The sequence below is a fragment of the Hippoglossus stenolepis genome, chromosome 5, assembly GCF_022539355.2.
Source record: "Hippoglossus stenolepis isolate QCI-W04-F060 chromosome 5, HSTE1.2, whole genome shotgun sequence".
Taxonomy (NCBI): Eukaryota; Metazoa; Chordata; class Actinopteri; order Pleuronectiformes; family Pleuronectidae; genus Hippoglossus; species Hippoglossus stenolepis.
Window position 1 is genome coordinate 2408786 of NC_061487.1, and position 19160 is coordinate 2427945.

At 41.0% G+C, this 19160-nt stretch overlaps 1 protein-coding gene across 3 annotated transcripts; it reads left to right on the forward strand.

The window, feature by feature from the left end:
- Positions 1-2400: 2400 nt before the first annotated feature.
- On the forward strand, positions 2401-18476 carry exoc3l1 (exocyst complex component 3-like 1). 3 transcript variants are annotated; one of them, XM_035157790.1, is made up of 15 exons: positions 2401-2660; positions 7164-7339; positions 7496-7715; positions 9121-9333; positions 11350-11549; positions 11632-11850; positions 12037-12107; positions 12982-13099; positions 13791-13916; positions 14266-14366; positions 14547-14663; positions 14970-15240; positions 15812-15967; positions 16398-16531; positions 16753-18476. In XM_035157790.1, the coding sequence occupies exons 1-15, from the start codon at positions 2618-2620 to the stop codon at positions 16937-16939; spliced, it is 2352 nt and encodes a 783-aa protein (XP_035013681.1). In that variant the 5' UTR covers positions 2401-2617; the 3' UTR covers positions 16940-18476. The 3 variants fall into 3 exon arrangements, with proteins under 3 accessions (XP_035013681.1, XP_035013682.1, XP_035013683.1); XM_035157791.1 differs by having other exon boundaries at positions 15821-15967; XM_035157792.1 differs by lacking the exons at positions 16398-16531; positions 16753-18476 and having other exon boundaries at positions 14970-15269; positions 15812-15959.
- The last annotated feature ends 684 nt before the right edge of the window (positions 18477-19160 follow it).

Genomic DNA, 19160 nt, shown 5'->3' on the forward strand with positions numbered 1-19160 from the left:
AGGACTAATACAGGATGGAGAAATGGATGTGGATTTCACTTGAAATTCTACCTAAACTGAACAGCCTGATGATTTCCTCAACAAGGTTTCATTCTGTGTGAAGAGAGTAAGACACTGTATAACACTGATACAGAGTCTCAAATGGGATTCCTTTTTGTATTTCTGTCATCATATCTGACATGTTGTATACATACAAACCTGGTTTTACTTTTTTGGTTAAAGAAGCTATGATCAATATCTTAACCTTTAGCTTCAACATGGAGGAGGCGGGGTTTATGACCTATACTGCAGCCAGTCACCAGGGAGCGATCGAGACACTTTGGCCTCACTTTAGGGGAGCTGTCATGTCGTCCATCCTTATACAGTCTATAATGCAAACAAGATAGCCATATAGCTACACTGGCCCTGAGGTCAAAAACAGTTTAGAAAATGCAATAACATAAAAATAAAAAAAAACATTGAATAGCCATAGTGAAAATATTCACCCATGATTTCAATCTCATCCTCAATTCTTCCCAACTCAAGTTTACAAGTCCAGAAAGAAATAGAAACAGGAAATGACATTGAATTGTCGCCAGGGCCTTGGTTTCCATCCCATCACGAACAACAACAAAGCAGTTGTCTAACCCTTTCCATAATCAGAAAGGTTGTGTTCAGTGAAATGTTGTCCTATGACCCTCAGGACCACCGTACATATCCGTCTACATAGTGAATATGTCAGTGTCACAGCTTGTTTACACTGTCTAAAAAAATCAAACAGTTATTTCCTCTTTAAATCTTTATGCATTATTTTGATTCATAGAGGTGAAGTCACTGTAGTTTTTGTCTCGCTTTTTAAAAAAGAGTAAAGTAGGAGCTACAGGAGGTTTGTCAGTGTCTCGTCTGTCACAATGTTGTCCCTTGTTCAGATTCAACTTGTTATTTAACACCCACGCACACAGTTTCAGATTGCATGAGAAAATCTGAAGCACTGGAAGATGACGTTCCTGTGTGTGTCCTGCAGATAGCCTGTTGTGGCCACTTGGCACGCTCCCCACTGTGTTGTGAAGAGGTCCGGGAAGCTCATTGGCATAAACAGGGTGGTGGGGTCAGAGGGCTCAACTGGGCCGCAAATAAACCAAGTTCCCTCAGTGGAAGAAGCCAGCACTGGTCAAACAATGCAGAGGATTGGAGATGGTCAATGACATAGTTTCTGTTATTGTTTCCTTTTCTTCCAACACAATTTGTTCAGCCTTGACCACAGAGCCACAGAGTTTACCTACTTGGTGACAAAGAAATGTTGATGATTGACAAATGCAGTTCTGTGAATCATGACTGATGTCTGGTTTAAACCTTCTAAGACACCTGCCAAGTGCCTCACAGTAAAAGAGAAATGGTCTTGGCCTCCATTAGTCCTTGGCTGCTTTGTGATCCCTTTTTCACAGTGGACTGTCGGTTAATGACTTATGCATTATACATTGCTTCTTCCTGTTACAATGTGCTTAATTGTTTTCCCTTTACGAGTCAAGGGAGCTCTCAGGCTCCAAGAAGGTTTTATGGAACATTACTTCCCCCACCCCTCACCCCCTCTGCCACCATCTGGATTCTTTACCTGCTCCCTTCTCCTTGGTATTCTCTCTTTCTCCTGCAATTCTCAATTATATGGTTCTCAGATGGAGTCCAGGGACCCTCTGGGGTCTGTGAAAAGTTTCAAGATTCATCCATTAAAATGATCATGATATATCGGTATCCAGGGTTGAAAATGTATTTTCCAAAAATGACTCTTGTGTTCTTCTTTCACATAACTATAGAAGAATAAAAAAAACTATATCAAAGTATGCCAAGGAACATATATATGAGAGGGTCCACTGAATACTATCTATCTTGTAGGGGGTCCTTGGCTGAGAAAAAAAAGAGACCACTGTTCTGTTTGAATCTTGTAACCATGACTCAACATCACCGTGAACACATGTAAGTGTAAAATATTTTAGTTTTACATTTCAGTTTCCTGTACAAGACATAAGAGTTGTATCGATCATGTCATCTTACTCTAAAAAAAGTTGACATTTTTGTGTGTGGCTGAGAGTTTTGGAGAAAGCTAGTAAGTTGAGTTTTGGAGAAAGCTAGTAAGTTGAGTTTTGGAGAAAGCTAGTAAGTTGACCTTGAGTGGGGACAGTTCAGTCCAATCAGTTCCAGTAATCAGGAAGCTGAGTGACATGTTGCTCTCCTTTCCATCTTGTTACCAGGCCCCTGAATGCAGCATGTCTCCCTTTACCCTCCCTGTTCCTACCCCTTTCTCCCCTCCCCCCTCCCCCCTCCCTGCCCTCAGGCATTATTCTCTTCCCTCTTCACCCCCCCCACCCACCCTCTCTCCTCCTCCTCCTGGCTCCCTCCCTTTCCTGCTGGCCTCTCAGCAGAGGATGTGTCTGGGTGAGAGAGTGTGTGTGTGAGGGAGAAGAGGGAAAGCCGCCAGTAGAATGGATATGTGCCCTCTCTCCTCCACCCTCTGTTCTCCCCCCTTTCTTCTCCTCTGTCTCATCTCCATTTCTTCACCCCTTCTCTGCCAGTGTTGCACCCTGGACACCCTCAGGGAACAGGAGACTTGACCGGTGCATGGGCAGCTGAACAGTGAACTTCAATGTCAGCAGGAGATCAGAAGAATGGTGGTGACAAACCAGGAGGTAATGACACACACACAAACACTGCCTGCTGATGGCCAACACCCACTTATTCGTTAAAAGAATGACTAGAGACATATCAAAGCTGTGTATGACTGTGTGTTGCTTCTCTGAGAGAGAAATGAATAAACTCTTCAGTATCCATTATTTAGGAGTCAGGTTTATAATGATGTATTGATCTGTGGGCCGGCGCTGGCTTTGAATTACATATTGAATATATGCAAGTCAGCGCCATCCACCCTGAGTGGGAAGGTTCCTGTCTGGTTACTGCTGCGTACAAATGGGTTTAAATCCTGAGTGTTCAGAAGTTGTTGTGGTCTTCATCAGTAGATGTTTTTTGCCCTGACGTCTTGTTAAAAGTTTTGTTTCTGTCTAAGCATGGAAAAGATTTTCTGCTTCAAAACAGTTTTTGAAGTAAAAATGTGTGACTTTCAATGGATAGTCCATTGATTTAGTCTGGAACATCCATAAAGTTGGTGGACTCTGGAGAGAGCAATCAACAACAGAGGCCAAGATAACCAAAGGTTCAGGGTATGGGTCAAAACTGGGTCAAACTCCAAAATCTACACCCCCCATAAAGAAACTTGATAGCATCTTTTTTAGATCTTCTTGACCAGTGACTGCATATAAATATGGTTGACATGACAGCTCCTCAAACGTGAATCCAAAACATCTGGATCGCCCCCTGGTGGCTGGCTGCAGTATAGTATAAACCCTGCCACCTCCATGTTAGTGAATGGGACACAGACCAAACAAAAAAACTAAAGGTACACTTCTTATTTTAGGTGGTTTTGTCATGTTTCTGATAAGTTCAGTTTTAATCAGTTCTTTGATGCTATAAAAAAAGCCCTAATCGACAGCTGAGGTGGACTCACCATTGGTAGAGCATTGTATGAGCGTGACCTTGATACTGTGGTTCCACAACATGATCACTACTGCACAGACTCTGGCTCCAAATGATATCACCAGTGATGGCAGCACTGGTATCAGAGTTATTTTAGCTTCAGTTTTGTGCAGTGGGAGGAAGTGGAGAGGTGTCATCCATCTTTATATACAGACCTATCCTATGACTGGTATATTGATGTGAACATGTAATATTGGTGGAGTGCACCTTTAAAAACATTGAATATTTGCATGTAAAATAACCTCGGAACACATTGGTTTGTTGTATTGCCTTCAGAGTGGAATCGTCTTGACTCTGCTGCACCTCCACACCAGCTCACCATTACGGCAGGATAATGGTGTTATAGGTAATTGGTGATCTGTGCAGCAGTGCTTGCATGGCGCTCATCACTTTCCTGAGCTCTATGGTTAGTTGTTTTACAGAGCTGTTGAGGATTTAGTCTTGGTAAAGAGAGTATGCCATAAGAGACAGAAACAATCCTGTTTATGTAATTGAGACATCCAAACACACACACACACACACACACACACACACACACACACACACACATACAAACACACACACAGTCAGGAATTACTAAATATCAGGTGCTCTCACTCCCACAATCCAAACCTTTAGTGATAAACGCTTAGTCTGTGATTGTTGGATATTGTAATCTCTGCACAATCAATGACGCTTTCAACCCCTAAGTCACAGAGAGAGACTGCTCTGTGCTAGGTCACAGCTCTCTGCTGAGTCACCAACCCGTTCATTATTCAGTTAAGTCCAATTATAATGGGCCATTCAAATGGAAGCATTGCCATGTGCCTCTCATGGTTGCCGAGCCGCCCGTCTAGCTGACTAGCAGAGGAGAAATTATATCCTGCTTACCTGACAGGCCGGCTGAAAGCAGTCGTCTCTGCTGTAAAAAATATCCTCTCCATTATGACGTCGAGATGTGTTTTACTGAACAGCATATCCCTCTCCCTAAACCTCGATATGACTGCTCCCTAGCTTGCTCAAAATGATCTGTTTTATGGGCTATATGGTTGGTAGCACAGCAGTGAACAGTGAAAGCATGAGAGAGCTGAGAGGACATTTGGGAACCAAATTGTTAGTCATAACAAACACGATGTACTTTTCTTGAGCTGGTAAATGAGAAACAAATGAAAAATACAACAGGCAATGCAATAGATAATAACTTTTGACCGAAATCTTGCATCTGGGAACAAACTTTATCACAGCACACTGGATCTTATTTCCCCAAACATTTGTTTGTGGCAGAGCTGCTGTAGACACATAAATACTGACCCCGGCGAGAGCTTTATAAAAAGTACTCAGCCAATGGTGCTACTGGAAACAAACTATCTAATGTCGCCATGTCAAAGCAGTTTTCATAACCGTTTTCAAACAAGTCCAGTGGAGAATATCCAGCATTTAATTTAATTAACATTTAATTGGACTTAAGAATTTACTGAATATACTTTGGTGGTCAAAGGTCACTGTGACCTCATGTTTTTAAATGCAATTTATCACCAACACCCATAGGGAATTACATTACATCTGGCACGTACATTAATTTAGACTCAAGCATGACCTGGTTAGACTGTTAGGCTATTCAGCTGGTTTCAATCTGCAACCTTATCACTTTATGCCACTGAATCATACTCACTAATCCTAAAATATCTATTCTACCTAAATTTCTACATATATTCCAAAAATGACCAATTTCCTTAAATATTTCCTTTCTTAATTCTTCCTTTATATGGAACGATAAGTCTTGCATCAGTTCTCAAATGCTTCACATCTTAACCTTGCTACTCTATTTTGTTTCAGCTTAGCTCAAGTAAACAATGGTTCTCCAAACCCTTAAGTGAATGTGTCATACAGTGTTTCTCCACATTTGACTTATAATAAGAAAAGAACACTTGTGTCAGAAACAGTTTACGCATACCACACAACCAGGGGCATTGACCTCTGGGCCACAATGAGTCCATTTCTGATTCTACTACACTGTGGAGAGATCCTCGTCTTTCTTTCCGTTTTCATGACGACACATTGAAACTTTTAAACATTGTCGCAACAAGAGAATTAGAGAATTGATCTAGGTTTTTTAAAGGTTGTGATAAGAACATAACCCATCTAAAATCAAGAGTTAACTTTATAATAATAATGAGCAATTGATGAGAATTTCCAAGTTATGTAAAAGCATGCTGTAGGGGATAATAGAAACAGGCTATTAGACAAAAGTGGAAAGCTTAGTTTTAAGTAACAAGGAATGAACAGTAAAGGCATGAACTTTCTCAATCTTGAAATTATACACATATTGCATGCCAGAAACATTTTGTACAAACAAGTCAAACAAATATATCAATCTTGCATGTTTAGCTGCAAGAAAAGGTCTAACAATGAACTGGAAAATTGAATACGTATGATAAATTGCTGAATTATCTAAATAAATGATAAATATACACATGTCTTGACAAAATATATTGTTACATCAATTGCAAAGGGTATAGGGTTCTTTGAAACTGTGGCTGCCACATATGGAATTCACGGCCAACAGAGCTGCTAATATGAATAGTGTCTAACGAACTGCTGTTGTGCTTCTGTATCCCCAGGGTTGGGTTGGGTTGGGTTGGGTTGGGTTGGGTTGGGTTTGGACTTGACTGAAGAAAGCCCTCGTTATATTTTCAGTTATTCATTTCATTGTATGTTTAGGGTCATTGTCATGCTAGTACAATCCTCGTGAACCAACCGTTTTGTCTGAAGTTAAACCAACCAAAGAGGATTGGATACAAACTAAATGTACATGCTCCATGTCCTATAGACCATGAACTAACATTATTAATATAGAGCCCTTCTGTAAATCGTCTGTGCTAAATGAATTCTCCCTTTGTTGTTCCTCAGCTGATGTTGAATGTTGTTAGTGACTGACTGTTTCACATGGGAGACGATCACATGTTGAATAGTCAATGAAAACAAAACTCACATTGTTGCATTACTTTTCCAGCCTTGCAATTGTGAGTTGGAGGGACAGGTCCTGTTATAGTTTGGTCTAGATCCAGTTAAAGGGGCAAATTAAGGATTAAAAACAAATGTTTTTCCTTTACAGTGTGATATGTAGAGCATTTTCATATTCTTCAGTTTCTGAGGAAACAATTTTTAAATCATGATTTGTATATATATAGACACAAGTGTGTATAATTTGGTGCAGATTAGCAGACTACTTCCTTTTCCTTTTTTCTATTATAAGAGCTAAGACAGACCTGTGTATGAGTGCTTGGCCTTGGTGAGATATTTGTTCTAGTTCCTTGTTCCCTCTGTTCTCTGATGGGCTTCACTTAAAAACACTGCTGTCAGCAAATTTTAAAGCCCCAATGTTTACGATTAGAACATTTCCAACTGTGGCAACTTTTAAAAGTACTATCAAAAAATGAACATGGTTAACAAAAACTAATTTCATCAGAAAAAAGAAATACAAATTGAATTGTAAAACGTTGCACACATGTGGCTCTAACTCAAACAGTTACACAATGATTTTGGCTCTATATGTCTGTAACATAAAAAATGTAGGACAGGAAACACTGACCTGACGTTTCCCTCCTGTATCTGCCCGACAGACATGGTGCCGGTGGCTGAGGTATGGCCGGAGGTGGAGAGGGCCGAGTGCTTGGCCCGTGGCGCTGCCTTGAAGTGGGCATCAGGTGTTTTCTGTCGGCCAGAACATCTGGAGCGTCTGAGCCAGTACAAGAAGAGAGAGAGTCAGAGGACTGCTTCCATACACACCAGGCTCAAGGTGACAACATAGGGACACATCCAAATGCACACAACAAACTAATGATCAGTTGCAGTCACAGTTTATCAAATGGTCTCGCATATGATGGTTTCGCTGGGATTTAATCCCTGTTAAACCAATGTCACTTTCTTTCTTGTTATCATCACTTCCTCCCAGTCCATGGTCCAGTCGTACCTGGAGGGGGTAGGCTGGGGACTGGAGCAGCTCCAGGAGGCCCGGGCGGAGCTGAGGGAGGTGTCACACACTTTGAAGAGAGCAGGACTGGAATCCAATCAAAACGCCAACGGGGTGAAGCCTCTGGAGAGGCTGAGAGAAGTGTCAGTCAACCACCGTCAGCTCCTCGCTGCTGTCAGCAACTTGCCACGTCTGTACTCAGGTGACACGCTTCTTTATGGACACAGATAATGAATCAATTTACTGTTTAATCTACATTACCTGTGCTTTTCACATTTAATCAGGTCCAGAATGTTTGATGTACATGGATGAAGAAACATTTTTTTGGGGGAAATGTAATTCATTCATAATAGTTTAAGTCACCATAGTTGTATTTGCCTTAATACTTTTGTACCATATTACAGCCTAGATCATTCTAAAAAAATACTGTACTGTTAATATAATATAATATAACATAGTCCTGGAGATCAGCTCTGCTGTAAATGCCACTTTGATGAAGCTCAGAATGTTCACCAGTGGCAGGTAGCATAATGTTTTGGGGTTGTCCGTCTTTCCGTCCCATTTACGTGAACGCAATATCTCAAGAATGCCTTGAGGGAATTTCTTCACATTTGGTACATACAATCACTTTGACTCAAGAAATAACTGATTTGACTTTGGTTGCCAAAGGTGATAGTTCATGGTCACAGTGGCCCTACAAAGTATGTTTATGTTTTACGTCAATGTGATATCTTACGATTAGCTTGAGGGAATATCTTCAAATTTAGTACAGACTTGAACTCAAAGATGAACTGATTCGATTTTGGTGATCGAAGGTCAAAGGTCAATGTCATGCAACCTTATGTTGTTGTGAACGTGATACATCAGCAATACCCAAGGGGAATTTTATTACATCTGGCTCAAACATTGACGTGGACACAAATGACCAGATTTTGGATTTCAAAGGCACTGTCACTGTGACCTCACAAAACACATGTATTTCCTTGTGAATCTCAAAAATGCCTTGAGGGAATTTCTTTAAATTTCATACATTCTCAATTATTAACTGATTAGATTTCAGTGGTCAAAGGTAAAGGTCATGGTGACCTTATATGAATCTAAGAAACACATTTTCGAAGATGGAAACTGCACTGTTTGGGTGTGTGTGACAGTGTGGTATTTCTAATTCATATTGTGACAGAGGGATAATGTTTCAAGTCTGCTAAGTAATGAACTAGTTAATCTGTGTAATTGGTTTTACTCTTAATCCTAAATTTTGAGATATACACCTATAAATGTCTATATGGTTAAAATATAGCAAACATAAATAAAAAGCATCTGAATTGTAATTATTTCTAACCATGGAACCAAGAAAAGGGCAATTTATTGTGTTTGCATTCACTCTAAAATTGAAACTGAGTCTTTACTGCTTATTTCTTTTACCAAGCTATTCTGGTTCTGTGCAGAGCCAACGAAAATAACAGGAATTCTCTGAGAAACATCCTTGCATCCTCAAATGCTTATGGTGCAATGTAGAACATTTTTGCTGGAAACTAAGGTTGCATAAATTGTTGACAGTTAGAGGAATGAAAGTTCTCTCTCCCTCCTCCCTGTCTTACTCTTCACAGTGCATAGTCTGGTGTTAGAGACTGAGCGTCTGGTGGAATCCCGCCGGCTCCTGGAGGCCCACGCCCGGCTGATGGATCTGGAGCTCTGGCAGGACGACATCCTCTGGCAGCTCCATGGAGCTGCTGGGACGGCAGGAAGTGCAATCAGCAGTGAAGACAAAGAGCTGGTGGCCAAATATTTCTGTGGTGTTGGGCAGCTTGTAGACGCCTTGGGTGAGAACATCATCTCAGTTTACTCAGTAATATTAGTTCAGTTCAATTTGACTCATTCTAAAGCAAAACAAACTACACAGTATAAGACAGCACTACTTCTTTGTATTGTAGTTGTATTTATTTTGTGTGTTACACCAACCCGCTCAGTTTTGTTTTCTTCCTTTTTGATTAGACAGGTTTCAAATCTGAACTATTGTAGTTCATGATAGTTCTTGATAACTATGTGTTAAAATTACATTAAACACATTTGTTTGCATATTTTGGTTAAATGTTAAAATTATATTCAGTTATTTATTTATTTTAAGTGATAAAGTAAATAGTTTTGAATACAAAGGATAAAGGGGTATTGCTGTCATGTCAGAAAATGAAAAACGGATCAGTATCACTTTATAACGTGGATTTTTTTTACTAAGATGTTTTGTGCTCGTTATAACAAAATATTTTTATTATTTTTAGTACGACATACAAATTTATCACATTACAACAAGAATATACTATTTACCTTGTTGTTGTTATCTTGTGATGAATTTAAAAAGGTGAAACTCATGTTTGAATGATAAAACGTGCAGAGAACAAGTAAATGAATGAATATGGCTCATCTGATTAAATTCTGCTTCACACTTCGGTTGAGACATGATGAGATTATGCTGTTAATGAGGACTGAGTATGATGCTGTGATGAGTCTGCACCTACACCCAAGGAAGAAAAGAGGAAGTATGAGCCTTAGGAGGTAATGTCTGTTCTCAATGATTAGCTGGGCATTTATAGATAAATTATATATCATTAATAACAAGAAAAGTTTATTGTTATAGAGTTATAAGTTTGTATGTTGATCGCATACAATATATACAATATAGCAGTAAAATATGTTATAGCATGAAAGAACACCTTGTTTTATGATATTACATAGTACTGATCTTTTCTTTCTTTCTCTGAGATGGCACCAATACGTTACACCCTGGACAGGTCTCTGCGTTATATATGGCTACAAAATAAATTATACTAATTTTATAGACTTATTTTACCACTTGGGGGCAGCAGAACAAACTCATAACAGAACACTGGCAGACAGTTGTATTTGCAGTATACATCCAGCTGACACAGTGTATCATTAGCATTCACCTGGAGTTGTGTTTACCAGGAATATTCTGCTGCTTCAGCTGCTGCTTCAGCTTCTAAATACTCCACTGGAATAGTTAATTTTTTGTGAGTCTGCTGTCTGGATCCAGGGAGGTTGTACAGCTATATTATTATTGTTATTATTTTTACTATTCATATTATTCTTATTATTAGGTCTTTAAGTTGTCATGGTGGGACAGGATCTGACTGATAGCAGATGCATCTTGGATGCTCCTGAACCCATCACCAGTGATGTAACCTGGGGTCATTGGGTTTTTCGGCTCTTATTAGACACAGCCTTGCCCAGATGACCCAGCTGAGGTGGATTAGATGTTGACTTGTGTGAGTGTGCTCCTCCTCATGGATCTCCTCTCCAGATCCAGAGCCATCTCAAGGCTTTCTCTGCTGCCTCAGTGATATTTGTGATGGCTCCTCTCCAAACTCGTTGATACCCAGTGCATGTAAGGCTTTAGAGAGTGATGGACCTGCAGTCTTGATAGGCCCTTTGTCTGGCAACCAACTCGTCATACTTAGTCTTCCTCCACTCACTGACTTCCTCCAGATGCTCCCACAGCATTGTCAGTTCTAACAACACAATGTTCTTTGTGACCTCTGAGACGAGGAGGGGATCTGAACTTCAGCTGCTTCCCCAAAGCAAGCTGCCATCCCTTTGGCCTTATATATTCTTTGCTCAACATCTGTCAACACGTTAATGTGAGGGTCTGTCTAATGAAAACCTAAAATACGTAAAGACAATAACACAACACTATATTTTATGTGTAACCTTGATAAAAGCAGGCAGAAGAGAGTGCTATGAATATCAACAGCATTAATGAAAAAAAAGACCAGTTCCAGGATGAGTCTCTAACATCCTCAACATCCACCCTGTCCCTGCAGGTAAGGAGCTCTGGGCAGTGGTGAGCAGTGCTCTGGCTCTGGCCCGACAAAACCCCACACCGTTTGTATCGGCAGTGAGGATAGTGGAGCGGGAGGAAGCCCTGGACCAAGCTCTGCTGGAGGACAGAGGGGGCACCAGGAGCAACAGCAGGCCCCTGCCCCCTGGACGACCTCGCTGCTGGAGAGCATGCTTCTTCCAGGTCAGAGCCAACTGATACATAACACTTCACCTTTAGATTCAAAGTTCTGACTGTGTTCTCTCTCGATTCCCCCACCTCTCAGGTACTAGAGGAGGCGGTTTCTGCGCGGTTCCGTAGCGTGTCCTACCTGCACACGCGTGGCCCAGGTCTGGCAGGACACCTCGCTGCTCTCCAGCACGCTACCATGGCTGACCTGGCCACTGTACGCCACCTGCTGGAGCACTGTGTGCCACCCCACTACCGACTAACAGGAGCATACCTGAGGGCCAGCCATCGCTGTTTACATGCTCACCTGGCACAGGTGAGTGATGGGACAGAAGGAGACCAGTGCTGCACTGTGTCACTCATTAATATGTGGACTCCACATCTCTCTGAACAATTACAGAGACTATTAGAGCTACTTCTTTCACTAAGCTAATTATATTTTTGATTTGAATTCATTTGAAAAGATCTCACTACACACATGTAAGTGATATTTGTGGCTTAGGTTAGCAGCTGGGACCTGGAGAGTGGTGAAATCTTTGCAGTGCTTAACTGGGTGCTACACATCTATAACAGGTGAGGCATTTTCATATTTGTCTTGCTGTCTTTGTGTAGTTCCTTGTGCACATTATTGTTGATGTGTAGTGTAGCAGCTTTGGGCAACACTCAACCAGTCGAAGCTAATACACATAAAAACAGCCTCTAATTTGTATTCTCTGCCCCTTTCCCCTGACAAGCATCTAAAGAAGCATGAATGATGACAAATACATAAAACACATCTGTTGTCAAACTGTTGTCTTACATTTTCAAGGTTAAAGACATTAGAAGAGGAAACGATTTCTGTGGCACATATTGATCTAATCTTTACATGTTATTACGTCTTCAAGCCTTTAAAACAGTGGAGAATAAAACATCACTCTCTTGCACTGCTCGAAGGTTAAAGACATATGTAGCCTATGACAGTGTTACAAGTCCCATAGAGTCTCAGCTTGTTCTGTCCAGGTTCAATGTTTGTTAACGTGGCAAAACAATTATTTGTAATTATATATCTTACATATATTAACATATCTGCTGTGTTTCATCCAGGTCACGGTAGCTTCACGAGTTGTACAAGTGCACGTAGGCAACTGTCACAGGTTTTAGCAGAGGACCCAAATGCAGGCACTGCAGCTTGCTAGATGAATTGATAATTTATTAAGAAAAAACTAAATGAAACAGTCTTAAGCCGTTTTCAGACATGTCATCATCAGCAGCATTCATTCTGTACAATACTGCCAAAAACCTTCTTTGTATGAATTTCTTTGTGAACTTTGTCATTAAAAGCAAGCAAGTCCAGTAGCCTACGTACATATGTATAACTTCTGAAGTTACATTAATGGACAAATACAAAATTTGAATTAGGTATTTTTAACCATCAACAGCTCTGAATGTGACAGTCTTGTTTTGGCAGCCCAGACATGATGGGTCATCCAGAGCTGGTGACTGAGATGGAGAAAGAAGAGCTGGGACCTCTCATCTCCACCGAGGGCCTGGAGCGGCTGCAGGGCAAATATGTGCAGAGTGTTCGGGTGAGTTGACCACAAACTTTTTCTTTTTCTTTTTATCAGTGACCTGTATCCTGGTGAGGAGAAGCCAGAGCCTGTGACACCATAGTGTCACACAAAATGTGTTGCTATGCATAATAAGATATGAAAGTAATGTGATATAAATGAGAGGTCATCTGCTGAGATGAGATGAGGACTGTGCTGGGTTTGACCAGGGCACTGGATATCGAGACTGGAGGTGACTGGGTAGGAGGAGGGTCCCAGCAAATCACTGAAATGACAGCTGACAGTAAGAGAGGGGAGACCAGATTGAAAGTTTGACACCAGCTATGATTGGCTGATTGAGACTGTGGCAAAATCTGATTGGATGACAGCAAACACCCACAGTAATCTGATAGGAAGAGGAGAGTGTGAGAGAGAATTGTGAATAAATGGGTCATAGAGAAAGTCTTCCTGATTTAACTAATGTTCATGACTTTCATGACACATTTCGTGTTCAACCCTCATCATAGATCATATTCACCAACACTTTGTTCACCAACACTTTACTTTGTTTGTTCACCAAAAATCTGTCTTTTGGGAAAGGGTGATGTATCGACTACCTATGAAAATAATACCAGTTTGTCTCTGGAAAAGTCAGGACTCAGTGAAACTACTGTAATCAGAAACCTGGTGGTGTCTGTCACTGTGTGTGTCCATGTTGCTGCTGTTATAGAAGAGTGTGTCAGAGTGGATGCACAAAGCTCTACAGGTGGAGCTGCAAGACTGGCAGAGGGACCAGGAACCAGATACAGACCATGAAGGTTTCTACCAAACCAGCCTGCCTACCATCATCACACAGGTATACAATATGCAGCACAAGACACAAAATACAACAACCACATCCTGAACATACACGCAGAGAGCCTGCAATAAGAACTGTGGCACCAACAGCCACTTTAAGTGCCATTCAAACTGCCTTCAATACAACTTCACACCGAAGCAGTCAACTGTCCAGACAGGTGGTCATGATGAGTGATACTGGTGCAAATGTTCTTCATCCCCGTCCACTGCCTGGAGACACACTTAGTAATGACACTGTGCTTATTGCATCTTTAAATTAAATTTAAAAAAACGTTGTAGCCACTTTTCAGCACCACAATACCCTTTACACTTTCTGTGGCCTTGTTCTGTTTGTGGGACTGTGACAGATGCTGGAGGAGAACGCCCGGGTGGCTCTTATGATCGGAGAATCCCTTCGAGATCAGACCATACAGATGGGACTGTATGAGATGGAGAACCTTTTGAACAGGTGTGTGTGTGTGTGTGTGTGTGTGTGTGTGTGTGTGTGTGTGTGTGTGTGTGTGTGTGTGTGTGTGTGTGTGTGTGTGTGTGTGTGTGTGTGTGTGTGTGTGTTTATACATACCTGCCTCCTGTTTTATACTCAGCTGCTCTGCTGCAGTTCACCACCTTCACATTTCCTCACCTCCAGGTTTCGGGAAGCTCTGGTGGAATTCGGGAAAGAACGTCGAAGGGCTCCGAGCAACGACAAAAACAAGTTCTACCTCCACTACTTGCTGGCGTCTATCAGCAACTGCATCATTCTCAAGTAAGATTATGGCACAGTATACTGTAGATTCAATGCTCCAGGGACCTAGTGTGGGTTAATATCATTCAGTCAGCATCACATATCCTGCTAAAGAGACAGTGTCTTCACTCTTCATACACTGCATGCAGCTTGGAGACTTTCCCTTTACTTAGAAAATGATTAGTTTGTGTTTTCATCTGTGCTGTTTATATAGCGTTTCTCCCACAATGAAAGGAAAAATCATTTCAGGAATAACCAAGAGAAAAAGAAGAATCAAATCTCAGCTTGTTTATAAAACCATTCGGTGTGCTCTTGTGTATGACGCAGAAAGTCCACAGAGAGCCTGCAGCAGCAGCAGTCATCACGCTCAGCGGGACAGTTTTCTCGGACCCCTCCCAACCCGCTGGCAGCTCTGGACCGGGCGGTGAGACGAGCATGTCGCCTGGTGATGGATCAGCTCCTTTTGGACCTCCAGCCTCTCCTCCCAGGCTTGCTGACCCGACCCTGGCTGGTCCAGGGAGACCCCACCCCCAAACTCTGCCATGTCCTGGAACGTCACCTGGAGCTGTACAGCCGCGTTCGGCCGCCCTGCCGACAGGTCACTGCTCTGCTCTGTTTCCAGCCCCAGTGAGATATCGTAGTTTAGCTGTACTGCACTTCTTTGGGGTAAAGCTGGAGGAAATGAATGTTTAATAAAACCCAGTGAGTGGAGCAGAACGACTGTGAAAGTAATAACAGAATAAAGCAGAGGATTCTCCTGCAGACCACTCCTTCAATTCTCCATTATATTCACTCAATGGTTTTAGGTTGTTTAATTATTAATGACATTTTATACCAGTATTCACAAGATTTTGTTGAAAAAAAGTGATTTAAGAGGCTTAGATGTCTGCCTAAAATGTAAATAATACTTATGTTGAGTCATATCTCAGCAATACTCTGCCTTCATAACAGAGGATGATATAGTGTCAACAAAACCTTAAAGTAGTTTATTACCTGCCCGACATAAAAAGGTTTATCTCTAACAGTGCACATACTGGAGAGTTGTGAGGAATATTTCCTCCGTTGGAACTATAATATTCTGTATTTGCATTGGGAGTATTCGTTCTCGTTGCTGTTGAAAACGTGTTCAGTCCACGTGCACTGCTGAATGTTATGGCCGTGTCTTGCAGCGTCTGCAGGAGGAGGCCCAGTGGCTGATGGTGGTGGAGTACGTCAGGGCTCTGATGCAGAAGAGGCTGGTGTGTCGCAGCGCAGACGAGAGGAGGCAGCTTGCTCAGCAGATGGTTCAGGATGACCAGCTGTTCAGAGAAATCCTCCACAGCCTGGTGAGCGTTACTGACATCAGAAGTGCTCACGCTCACCTGATGTTCACTAGAGTTCAGAGAGATTTCTCATTAACCACTAACCAGCCCTTTGCAGTATTATGGTGTTTGTGTCTGATTGTGTCAGATTTTCATCTTTCATGTGTGATTGACGTGACATTGACTGAGGAAAATTCTGAAAGATACTATGTTAAAATTCTGGCGTGATTCTCCAGAAATACAGACATTTTTTAAACTGGGTTAATAATGGTAGTTGCAAGGTTTCACTGTAGAGTTAAACTGACTGAAGTACTGGTTTGTAAACGTATCTGTGTGAATCAAAATGCAATTCTTATATTATGTGATACAACGTCTCCACAGTTACCAATGGCAACATTCACAACACCCTAATCAGTCAAACTCAGGTGTGTACAGTAACTGTGTGCCTGTGTAGGAGGGCGATGGGTCGGCACCTGAGGTGAACCCTTTAGCCTTACTACCCGTCCTTGCTGACTTCATCCGACTCAAAGACACCACCATGCTCACTCTGGAAGTGTCAGGACTCGTAACCAAATATCCTGACATCAGGTAACCTGACCTCACTGCTCTCCCCTGACTGATGCTTTTCAGCCTGTCCTGCTCTTTGTGTGCATTGGTTAAAGACCAGTTTTCATCACAGTGTGATTCATGTCAAACCAGATTCTTGTTACTGAATTAGCTGTTACTAACTGTTAAGTGTCACAATATTTATAAATTCAAACACATTGTTAATTAAATTCTTGCATCTGCCTGTTTTTCTGTTCTCTCAGTGAAGAACACGTGTCTGTACTGCTGGACATCCGCGGTGATGTGTCCAGGGACATCAGAGGGGCTGTATTGGACTTGCTGGAGCAGAGCGCCCCCCCTTTGCCGGCAGGATATCGGCCCATCTTCACTGACATCCTGGTGCCTCCCACGACCATGGCCTTCTGTCTGCCCACTGCCAAGTGTGCATGACTACAATTGAAACTTTGGCCCGTACTCCGTTTTTCTCATTCTAATCCAGGTGGACCTGGTTCTCTGATGGATCATCAAACCCAGGTCCCCTTAGCTAGTTGATACACTAAAAATGCAGAGCAGAAAAATGCTAGTGAATCTGTTCCTGCTATATCTCACGCTATGTTGATGGATGGACAACCTGTAATCAACCTGTATTCTCATTATTTATCCAGCGATAATTTATTCGTTTTCATTTCCTCCCCACCACCCTGCTTTGCACTCTAGTGTAACACACATCTTTCGTATAGGGAGCTGCTCAGTACCCCCCTCACAGTCTTTGATAGGGATTCATATTCTTCTCCTTCATCTGCCAGAGATTTGAGCTGGTCTTTGCTGGTTCAGGTCGAAGTTCAGAAACACATTTGTCTGAATCTATGATCCACTGGAGCTGATTTGATAACAACAGCTGCATTAATGTAGTAAAAAAATATTACAGGTAGAACGGTGTTTGTTACAACTTGTTGTAAATGTCTTAGCTGTTTGTGCTACAGAATTAGAGCAATTTTTAAAAGAAAGATTACCTGTAATGTTCCTGTTCTCACTCAGATATCATGTTGGCCTCAATTTGTGACACTCAAAAATAACAGAGCAGCTTTTAATTTGCTGTAGGTAACTTTTTCTTTCACCTCCACTGTATTGACTTTGCAGCAGAGGCACTTAGAGGCACTATATAATATATATAATAATATTTTTTCTTATTATCTTTAATGTTTTGGGTAACAGTCCCTTTTAGTTACACATTGTAGAAGGCACTGTTACATATGACAGATCTTTAAGGACCTTGTGACGCCTCTGACTCCTGACCAACAGCTGAGAAACCAGACAGTCACAGATCTTTACTGGACCCTGAGGTTGGCACATTATCACTGACTGTGATCCAATTCAAAGCCTCTGATAACGTCCTCCTGAAGAACCGTCTCATCAGTTCATATATGTGATGCCTAGTTTTATCTCATTTTGAGCCTCAGGGTCATGCTATATGTATTCAGATAGAGGGGTGTAAAAAATTAAATCAGAATGAAACGTGCTAATTTGTACATATGGAGAGGAATGAAGCTCTTAAAGTGCACAGATGCTTTTTGGGGAAGAATTGAAGAGATGATTGTTGTTATATGAGTTACAACATATAGTATTCAGTGAGGACTCTGGAACTGTCAACCATCCTACCTGAGGAACATATGCTGCTGATTCATTACCTATAATGACCCATTTAAAATATATAAATATTTTTTCATTAATCTCTCTCTTTCTGTACTTTTATTTTCTCCAAATTTAACCTGTACCATGGTTTTTATTGGATGTTTTAAATCAGATTGTTTTAAAAGTATTTATTGTATTTATGTGATGTGTTTCCTAGTAGTATTTCAAAGGATATTTTGCTTTTATGGTTTAATGTCACAGTGTAAATTCTTTTTAACAAATGTCTACATAAATGTACATAAATGCTTTGAAAAGTAAAGTCAATTATTATTATTGAATATAATTGCTGCAAGTTGATGCTTTTTATTGTCCTCATTATACAAAATTATATATATATATATACACATACACGTGTATACACATATATATTGTAGATTCACATGTAGAAAATGTTATGACATACTATACAATAGCTATCATGCTGTATACACAATCAACCAATCAATAAATCACCCAACTTTTTAGAATTAATCTAAATTGTATTCAACCACACACTTTCCGTACCTTTAAGCTGAGCTTCTTCTCACTTTCACAAAGGAGGTGAAAAGTGTCCGTTGGTTTGTTTGTTGGTTTACTCAAAAAAGTTGAACAAAAATTAATCCAGATCCAGAATTCTTTCATCGCTTTCTTCAACAATGACAGATAGTTATTTTTTGGGACTTTTTCCACAGATTTTCCAGGGAACAATTCATGGATCTTGATGAAAAACAGGCATATTTAGGGGACTGATATCTATGAGTCTTTGCAATTTATTGTGGCTTGATTGAATTTAGAGGGACTGATGGACCAATCTACTGAGTGTAGTTCTACTTTTAAAGGTTAAGGTTTGGGGATAAAAATGTTCACACTGTCAGTGAAGAAAGCCCTTTATTCAAATGTGACTTATCAACATGGTGTTTTTCATGCAACTATTTTCACATAGAATCTTAGTTGTGTTAAGAAAGGTAAGGTAAGGTTCTGATTCCAGTAGCATGCTACT